This window comes from Anolis sagrei, chromosome 2 (assembly GCF_037176765.1).
Source record: "Anolis sagrei isolate rAnoSag1 chromosome 2, rAnoSag1.mat, whole genome shotgun sequence".
In the NCBI taxonomy this organism is placed as follows: domain Eukaryota; kingdom Metazoa; phylum Chordata; class Lepidosauria; order Squamata; family Dactyloidae; genus Anolis; species Anolis sagrei.
In genome coordinates, this window is record NC_090022.1 from 234,249,155 (window position 1) to 234,259,640 (window position 10,486).

At 40.4% G+C, this 10,486-nt stretch overlaps 1 protein-coding gene across 3 annotated transcripts in view; it reads left to right on the forward strand.

Moving 5' to 3' along the window:
• The window catches only part of SECISBP2 (SECIS binding protein 2), a 36,285-nt gene extending 30,736 nt beyond the window's left edge, over positions 1-5,549 (forward strand). For all 3 annotated transcript variants that reach the window (XM_067464460.1, XM_060762032.2, XM_067464461.1), the window contains 4 exons: positions 2,588-2,808; positions 3,027-3,181; positions 3,926-4,127; positions 5,425-5,549. In XM_067464460.1, the coding sequence (XP_067320561.1) occupies positions 2,588-2,808; positions 3,027-3,181; positions 3,926-4,127; positions 5,425-5,534 (688 nt within the window). In that variant the 3' untranslated portion in view covers positions 5,535-5,549. The remainder of the gene's footprint in view (positions 1-2,587; positions 2,809-3,026; positions 3,182-3,925; positions 4,128-5,424) is intronic.
• Positions 5,550-10,486: the final 4,937 nt, after the last annotated feature.

The window sequence follows — 10,486 nt, forward strand, 5'->3', positions numbered from 1 at the left end:
CTCATAGTTAAGAATGGGAGTGAGACAACAGGAAGTGGAAAAAAATCTACCCCTCGGAAATTCCCCCCAGAAGTGTTATCATGGGGAAAATGTATCTCCACTGAAGCTTTCTCACCAATCCTTGTTTCCACAAGCAAATTTTTCCAAATCCAGTTATCAGAGAGACATAAAGTGAGGTTTAATCTTCTGAATAGGAGCACAGATAACAAAAGAAACACCACAGGATGGTTAATCTTTCCCTATGCTATCCAGAGCTTATAGATGGATGGACAGACGGATGGACGACTAGCTGGAGTTACACTTTAAACATGTTCAACCTAAGAACAATCCCACAGAACCTATCTTGTTCTTAACTTCCTTATTGTTGAATTCATACATAGGATGACTGATAAACCATACTGAAACAGGACAAATCGACAGTTGTTTTCAGCATCCATAAATTAACCGAGAATCTATGTCACAGTTTCAAATGTCGATATTCAGACTCTTAATATGCATTGCACTGCTGTAATTCTTACTTACTATATGTAAATTTGTTAATACTATCTTTCACATTATAGATTAAAGCTGAAGTTGGATGGCAAGGCTAAGACTAACTCAGCAGAGGCAGCAGGCAAGATAGGGACTCCCTGATATTTTGCCTAGTCTCCTGACCCGTTGCTCTGCACTGGTTTCATAGTGCTGAAACTAATTTGCAACCTCTAGATATGAGGAGATGGGCTGCACAAAGAATTATTGAAACCAACTTTGGAAGATTACTAGTCTCCTTGATTAAGTATAGCCCCACATGAGGTAAAGGAGAAAATACATAGAGGAACGGGCCCACTTTTCCATCACTTGCTTTTCAAAGAATGAGAGAGGTCCTCCCGTAGCGTCTCTCAGCACATAAAAAGTAAAAGCCAGCAATCTTACCACCTTCATTCACTGGGACTTTTTGCACAGGAAGAAGTCTTAATGTGAACACAGTAGCAAGGACCCATTTGTGCATAGTGTTTAAAAATAGAATTGCTTTAAGATAAGCCCAAAACTCTATCTTTTCTAACATTTTGTTCATGTACCAGCCAACCTATTGTCTTTGGGAAGCTGGCAAGCAGCACATGAGTGCAGTAAACTCACTACATTGCTTTCTTTGCAAAATTGAATGCCAGGAGTTGGGGTAAAATGGTGTGTTTAAAGTTCACTTTTAGAAAAATTCTTGGAATGTAATTGGGTCTCCTATATTCAGTTTATTGTGTTTAGTCTAAAACTTAAGTGTTCTGTTTCAAAGAAAAACCAGAACAGAACTGTACACAGAACATGATATGTTGGGGGTGTCCTGTATTGGCTCCTGTATCTTTTTAAGGGACTGCATAGCCTTTCAGTGATCTAAAGTATAAAATGAGTGTTTATCTCATCCACCCTTTTTGATGAGAAGAGTATTTAGTTCCATAATCGAGATATTGCCAAAATATTTACCAATGAGGCAGTGAAGTTCTTAAAACAATCAACTTTTGGATTCCAGAGCCATTTGGACTGTTTAATGGATAGCTTTTTTCTCATATCTGCACAGACTGGATGATCTGATTTGCAGACATAGTTCATAGAATTATAGAGTTGGAAGAGACTTCATGGGCCATCCAGTCCAATCCCCTGCCAAGAAGCAGGAAAATCGCTTTTAAAGCACCCCCGACAGATAGCCATCCAGCTTCTGTTTAAAAACCTCCAAAGAAGGCCCCCCATAACACTCCAGGGCAGAGAATTCCACTGTTGATCAGCTCTCACCTTTAGGAAGTTCTGCCTAATGTTCAGGTGGAATCTCCTTTCCTGTAGTTTGAAGCCATTGTTCCATGTCCAGGGCAGCAGAAAACAGAGGCCCTCCTCCCTATGACTTCCCCTCATATTTTTATATTTGGTCGTCATGTCTCCTCTCAGCATTCTCTTCTGCAGGCTAAACATGCTTAGCTCTTTAAGTTGCTCCTCATAGGGCTTGTTCTCCAGACCTTTGATGATTTTAGTTGCCCTCCTCTGCCCACATTCCAGCTTGTCAACATCTCTCTTCAATTGCAGTGCCCAGAATTGGACACAGTATTCCAGGTGTGTTCTGACCAAGCCAGAATAGAGCGGTAGCATGACTTCCCTGGATCTAGGCACTATACTCCTATTTATGCAGCCCAACATCTCATTGCCTTTTTTTTTTTTTTTTTTTTTTTGCTGCCACAACACATTGTTGGCTCACGTTTAACTTGTCCATGAGGACTCCAAGATCCTTTTCACACATGCTGCTATCGAGCCAGGCATCCCCCATTCTGTGTCTTTGCATTTCATTTTTTCTGCCTAAGTTCACGCTTTGAGCAGACATTCTCACCTTTAAGGGAAATTGCTTGGGCATATCCCAGTGGTTGTAGATTGTATGTAGGGTAAAAAACCATAGATTTTGTTTCTGTTCTACCACACTTTGTAAAGCCTAAGTATTTGCATGCAAACATTTATTATGGACACTAACTGCTAATTTGGTTATGTGTATTTTTGAATCAAAATAGATGAGAAAATAATGGAAGTGAAGGAAGATCCTTTGCCATAATATCAAAACTCTTTCTTCTTCCCTTAGTTACTGCACTCAAGTACTTAGCAAAGAGGTTGACAGCTGTGTAACAGATCTCTTGAAAGAGCTGGTTCGCTTCCAAGATCGCCTATATCAGAAGGATCCTGTCAAGGCCAAGACAAAACGCAGACTTGTTATGGGACTCAGAGAAGTGTTGAAACACTTGAAACTGAAAAAATTGAAATGTGTCATCATTTCCCCAAACTGTGAAAAAATTCAGTCAAAAGGTGAGGCTGTGTCTGAACAGTGTGTTTGACTAAAGCAATCAAAGATCAAATTCACAATGTTACAATCCAGTGGAGGGAAGGAAGATGCCCAACAGTACAGGCTTCCTGTTAACTTTAATGTAGAGTGATTCGGGGGGGGGGGGAGGGTCGTCAGCAGTTTTCATAAGTGTGGCTAATGTTCCTTTCTTTTCTGATTCACTTTTACTGTTTTGCCCCAGGTGGATTGGATGAGACTCTACATCTCATCATTGACTCTGCTTGTGAACAGAATATCCCATTTGTGTTTGCTCTCAATCGCAAAGCTCTGGGGCGTTGTTTGAACAAAGCAGTGCCTGTCAGTGTGGTGGGGATTTTCAGTTATGATGGTGCCCAGGTGAGCTGTATCTCAATTTGTATTTAAATAAAATGTGTATTTAAATTTGCATTTCAATAAAACTTTAAACTTTATGTTAAAGCACTGCTTCTAGAACCCTGGGTTTTGACCCCAATTGGGATCTCTTTAGGTCAGTGTTGGGGTTATGAAAAATTTATCAGTTAAAGGTTTCTGAACGCCACCCATTTACACAAATCTGTTAGCAACAATGTGCAGTGTTTCCAGTGGACTCTGCAGAAGATGTTTCAGCGGTACTCCACAAAAAGGCAAAATCACTTTGTGTAGCAAACCTTACAAATGCTGATTTGTTGTCAGTGAATTTTAATTTTTTTACCCATTTTATATATCTATATCCTCTGAGTCAATAACAAATTCTTAGGTGGAAAGAGGTCACGAGTTTAAGAAGCAGTGTGTAAAATAACTAATTGTGAAATGTCCTAAGTATTAAATAACTGTGAGTGCTGCATCATTCAGTGTTTGGGAAATTTTCCTTATTCTTCTCTCCCTTCTCTTATGATTAAACCATAAAATCCTCAAATTGAATCTTCCAGGTAACTCAAGTGGTGGGTTTGAAAAACTGTTGGGACAGCAACTGTTTGTGGAACTTGAGAAGCTGAAGTATAAGATTTCTAATCTCTGGTTTGTAGTATTCATAATAAATAGAAACAAGAGAAATGATGCTTTCTGTCCTTTGAGAAAAAGTGCTGACTCCTACTCTGAAAAAAGTATGCCTTTCTGTCATAGGACTATTTTCACAAAATGGTGGAACTGACAATGGAAGCAAGACAGGCCTATAAGGATATGATTTCAGCTTTGGAAAGAGAGTCAGCCGAAGAAGAAAGTGGAAGTGACTATACACCATCAAAAACTCCTTACAGTGAGAGTCTCCCAGTGGACACTGTTGAAGTGCCTCCTCCAGAGCCTGAGGAAGATGTCCCAGATTACAGTAAGTTTCAGAATGGTCTTTTACAGTGGGCAGTTTTTTCTATTGAGAGCATTAGAATCTTTCAAGACGTGGCTGTTTAGGATGTCTTGATGGTAAAGGTAAATATTTCCCCTTGACATTAAGTTTAGTTGTGTCCTACTCTTTGGGGTGGTGCTCATCTCCTGTTCTGTGCTGAAGAGCCAGCATTGTCTGTAGACGCCTCCAAGGTCATGTGGCCAGCATGACTGCATGAAGCGCCTTACCTTCCCGCAGAAGCGGTACCTACTGATGTACTCACATATGCATGTTTTCAGACTGCTAGGTAGGCAGAAGCTAGGGCTAACAACGGGAGCTCACCCCTCTCCCCAGATTCGAACCTCCAACCTTTCGTTCAGCAAGTTCAGCAGCTCAGTGGTTTAACCTGCTGTACCAATAGGGGATCCTAATGTCTTGATATACCACTTTAATTTATCAGACATGGTACTGCCAGCCTTGGTCACTAAGAAAAGAGCAGTGCGTCACAGAACAGCAACTCTCTGACCACATGCACAAAATATAAGTAACTTCCCCAGTAAGTTTCCTCATATCATCAAATCATTATCCAGATGCCTCTTTTAGAGCTGTTAATTTCAAAGTGGAAAAGTGATATTCAGTCATAAACAAAAGGTTATGCTGCCCCTTGAAGGTATTTAGACAACCCATTTTTGCCTTGTATTGCTCTGCCTCCAACATTACATTCTTGATGAAAGTCCTGGATTATGCAATTGCCACATGGGTTCTTGGAAAAAATGAATTATTTACATCCACTTATTCAGGATTTAGACTGAGACAGACAATTTTGGGTGGCTTGGTGGACAACCCGTACTGGGTATTAAATAAGGAAGATGTTTTCCTGTTAGTTTTGCTAGACCCTGTCAGTGCCTTTCAGTATTATGCTAGGGTCTTGTGTAGACTTGGAAGAGAGTAATATAAACAATTCTCCAAGTGTTTACTAAAATTAACTGGCATTTGAAAATCAGTTAAAAACAAAAAGAAGCTCTTTCCTTCCCTTGTGGTATAAATGGTTCCCTTCTACTGGATAAATTATCTTCAGTTTCCTGTGTAAGGAAGCTATCTGTATGTCCCTGAATGGTCAAGTGTTTAGAGATTTCCTTGCTTTCCGGAGAGAGGTGTGAAGGGCAGTTTTCTTCCAAATATAGTACTCCCATGGCCGAGGGCAGGGAGAATAAGTTCCCAGCTTCTATTTTATATTACTACATAGTGTCCGTATTTATTTGTGTGAGAAGTTAACATTATTTTTGTGTTTTTCCCCCCATAGTTAAAATCTGGAAGCAAAAGCTTGAAGAGGAGTATAAGCCTTACATGCTGGAGCTGGAAAAACAGTTAACTGCTGAAATGTTGCCCGTGGGTTTTGAAGAGCCTCAGTAAATCAAGACTACCCTCTTTGGCCTTATTTGGTTTTCTTTAAATATGGGGGGGGGGGGGGGGTATGTATAAATATGTAAATACTAAATTATAAAAAAAACCTAATTACCCAGAGGATTGGGTGTACAGCAAGATGTTTTAATAGTTGATATGATTGTATGTAGCAGATAATTACATTGAATTATGTGATTCGGGACTGTTCTCCAGCATCTCTCTGTGTGATGGACTAAGGGCTAAAAAGTCTTCAGTTGCATTCCATCTAAAGATTTGTGTTGGGATGCAGAAATGATTTGTTAACTATTAAATCACCTGATAGTTGCTGACATACCCAAGGTGAGGTATTTAAACAGCCTACAGCAGGCTTTCTAAAACTGTTTACTGGCAATGTGATGCAGGATGCATCATTGCTTTCCCAAGAGTTGCTACTTTCAATGGGGAAACCATGAGATTTTCTGGCAAGCTGCGAGTCTTTTGCTCTGTGTAAACACAGATTGCAAGAAATGGCACTATTTCATATACTTCCACTAGTGGAGTTGGATTTAGAAGGGGAAAAAAAGAATTGCACACATCTTTTTCCATCTGCTTTACTCATGGCAGTAGCTGTTGCTATCTCCATGTGTATCTTCATCCCCCAGCTTTAACTAACACCTTTGATAGTTTCTTCTCACACTAAATATGTCATTACAGTTGAAAGGCCTATATTTATAATGGAGGGCCATCATGGTCAAGTGCCATGAGCATTGGACTAGACCTCTAGGACTAAGATTGGACAAATCCTACTCAGCCTTGGGTAAGGCACAATTTGTCCAAGAAAGGCAGAAAATCTGAACAAATTCTGTAAAGCAAACCCCATTACAGTTTCACATTAGGTTCACCATAAGTCAGGAACAACATAGGCCACACAACAAGAATAGATACCAAAAGTGTGCAAGTTGTGGCCCAGGTGCCCCAACCAGCATCCCCAGAAGTCAAATATAAGTGATGTAGTATGAAAACTATAAAGTTTTTCTTTCCTGAGAAGTGAATGGAAAGCCATGGGATCCTCCTGTTAGAAGTGAGTCATTATTAGTAGAATTATATTCTGACATAAATACAAGATCCGAATTGTAATGTCATATTAGTTAATGTGAGGTTGTGGGCAACTACTCCACTGTAGCTTGGTGTGTGGATTAAGGGTGAGTCAAGTTACTTGTAAGAGAGTCTGGGGGAAATTTGGCTACAGGACAGGATCTAAACATTTTGAATAAATAACATTATGGCCATATCTTGTCCCAACATCAAGCAGTAGGTTTATGTTAGAGATGTCATCCCAACTAGTCATGTAAATCAATGGTCAGCTGCTCCTTCAAAACCCATGGCCTTCACAGGAGTCAAAGGCTGGGGCAATCTGCCATACATTACCTTCTCTTTACAAGTATCATTTACGTCTTTTGCAGTTGTTGAAAATACAATGGCTCCTAGAGATTTGGCCGCAGCCTCCATTCTAGAAAGCAACCAGCAATACATTACAAGGGAATTTTATAACACACAAGGTGCAGTTTTGTAACATTTTTCATACATCATTGTAAAAGACCAGATTTAATTAAGCAGAGACAATACTTGAAGATCACTGTGCCCTTTGACCAAAATATATTACACTTTGGCATGATGGCATTTCTGGCCTCAAGTGAACTTGGAGGAGGTGGGGAGAGAACATTGGTCTGGGTTATCATCAAAACTTTAATCAGAGTAGGAGGTCTGGTTTAAGCCAGGAGGGCCAACTGTTGTGTGGGAGTTTGGCACCCATCTGAAACATGTTCAGCTGCTCATAGCTTGGCCAGGGCAACTGAGAGAACTGCTGTCACTTGTTGGTCGTTTTATAATCTGTGCTCCTCAGCCATATGTCTGTCTTTCGTAAACTGGGTTTATTTGACAGGTATGAAACAAAGCTATTTTTCTGTATACCTCCTGTGCCAAAGGATCTTTTCACTAAAGTCATAGAAGCACTTTCATTGGAAGTATTTTAGTCCTTTAGTTTCAGAGCAAAAGTACTGCTTTGTGCTTTTGTTGTATGCCTTATGGAAGTTCCAGACTTTTCAACTTTACTTTGCATTCCACCCACTCTTGTTATGTAGTAACATTGGGATATTTCCCATTGACATGGGTTTACCAGGTTTTCCTAGCTTGGTGTTGCATTCACATACAAGAATAAAGCAAGAATATCCACTTTAATTCTTGAAATACCAACTGAAGTGCCATGCTTCTTGCTGATCACAGTTTTAGATCCTATCTACACTGACATGTAATGCATTTTCAACCTGGATTGTATGGCAGTGTAGATGGGGCCTGAAAAATATCACCATAACTATCTACCTATTTTTTTTGCAAAATCTACCTCTTCTTTTGCCCTTATGTTCACAGCTTACAAAAGCATGTGTCCTTTGGGTTGTTGTAGGTTTTTCCGGGCTATATAGCCATGTTCTGGAGTCAGTTTTTCTCCTGATGTTTCGCCTGCATCTATGGCAAGCATCCTCAGAGGTAGTGAGGTCCTTTGCTTGTGTCCTTTGCTTAGCTATGCTGGTACAATCAAATACTTCAGCTCTCTGATATCCTGTATCCGCAGAATGATACATCTAACGAAATATTTCACAGCCATATTACAGGATCAAGTAAGATATACTACAAACATGTTTTGCTAGTTAATTACAACACTGATCCAGCTTAAGATAACTTCACAACCCTGGCTCCGCTTACTGTGGATCCTTGGTTTCGGCTGGGATTTGTTTCCAAAATACCAAAACCCGTGGATGTCCAAGTTATTATATACAACTGTGTAATAAAATAATGTGCCTTATATTGAATGATGAATAACCCAAATGCCAGTGTGAGCTTAAGGATATGAGAAATGGTGAGAGCTACAGCAGAGCATGCTTACACACCAGCATAATTCTCAGTGTTTAACAAAATCGCAGTGTTTTTGGATTTCCCCTCTTGAATATTATTTAGCCGTGGTTGGTAGAATCCATGGACAAAGGGCCATTACCTTTTGGGCAGACGTGATGGCACCATTTTTGACTTTGTGAATTGATTATTTCTAGTTTGATTTTATTTCTGCTTTTGAAAACCTGGTTTCTCTAATTAGACCAGCTCAGAGAAGAATATGCTTAGCATGAAGAAAAGAAGGCTGAGAAGAGGACATGAGAGCCATGTTTAAATACAGGTAGTCCACAAATTACAAACAAGACAGGTTCTGTAGGTTTGTTCTTAAGTTGAATTTGTTTGTAAGTCGGAACAGGGACATGTTTTAAGTGTAACTTCAGATATAGATAGATAGATACACACACATATACATATATACATACACACACGCTCACTTTTAAAAGTATAGGGAAGGGTTAACACCTCTGTGGTGTTTGTTTTGCTGCCTGTGCCTTTGTTCAGACGAATTCACAGCACTTTCTGTCCCTATGATAATTGGATTTTGAACATTTTGAGTTGATGTGGAAACAAGGATTAGTGCTAAAGCTTCAGTGGAGACACCTTTTCTCCATCGTAACTCTTCCAGGAGTGAACTTCCCTTCTGAGGGATAGATCCCTCACTTCCTTTTGTCTCATCCCATGCTTCACTGTGAGTTATTTCTAAGTTGGATGTTCGTAACACAGGGACTTTATGTATTTCAAAAAAATCACATTAATGGAGGGCAAGCTTGTTACCTGTTGCTTTGGAGACTAGGGCATGGAACAATGTGTGAAAAGTGCAGGAAAAAAAAATTCCACTTAAAGAGCAGGAATAAATTTCTGCTGCTAAGAACTGTTTGGCTGTGGAATATACTGCCTAGTGGTGGAGTCTTTAAGCCAAGGCTGGATGGCCATCTGAGTGTGCTTTGATTGTGTTTTCCTGCATGTCGGGGGTTGGAGCTCCCGGTGGCGCTGTGGTTAAACCCTTGTGCTGGCAGGACTGCTTATCGAGAGGTCAGCAGTTCGAATCAACGGAGAGTGGGTTGAGCTCCCTCTGTCAGTTCCAGCTCCCCATGCAGGGACATGAGAGAAGTCTCCCACAAGGATAGTAAAACATCTAAACATCTGGGCATCGTCCTTGCAGATGGCCAGTTCTCTCACACCACAATTGACTTCAGTTTCTCAAGTTGCTCCTGACACACACAAAAAAAGGGGGGGGGGTCGACTGGCTGCCCTTGGGGTCTCTTCCCACACTGATTTTATGATTCTAAATGAGGAATTGTTAGTGTTCAGTATGGATCAATAAATCTTCTACTTTAAGAACAGCAGGCATTGAAATAAAGTACAGTGGGCCCTCCTGATCTGGGTTTTCAGTTAACCATATATCATCATGACCCCTACCTGAAACACTGATGTGCACACAGCATTATCATTCAATTAAAAAGGGGTTGCAGCCATCCACATGTTTTGCCATCCACAGGAGATCTCGGAACCAAACCTGTGGATCTGGAGGGCCTAGTGTAGTTTTAAAAGCAGTAGAAGGCAAATTTACATTCCACTAGGGAATGCCTAGCTCTAGGATATCTGTTTTGCTACCATGGTAGGTTCACTCATATTACGAAACTGTCTTGCAGCAGGCAGAATGAGTTAAAACCACGAGAATCCAGGGTGCCTGCCATCTGCTCTAAAAGAGTTCTGTGGATTTTGACCGCATTTCCACTGCACAGGGTAGTGTGTCTTCATATCGTGAAAATCAAATAGTAAAGCAAATTGTTTCCCCAGCTAATCAGTTGATGAATTTGTTTAGCTGAATGGCTGTACTCTATCAAAACATAATATACGCACACTAGCAAAACTATTAATCCATAGAATTGTTCATGAAAGAACAATTTAAACAGGGAAAACTAAATCACTTTTCAAACAGGTGTAGCATGCTAGTAGTACCATGTAATGATCCTAGGGCAGTGTTTCGCAACCTGGGGGTCGGGACCCCTGGGGGTGGGTTCGCAAGGGGGTGG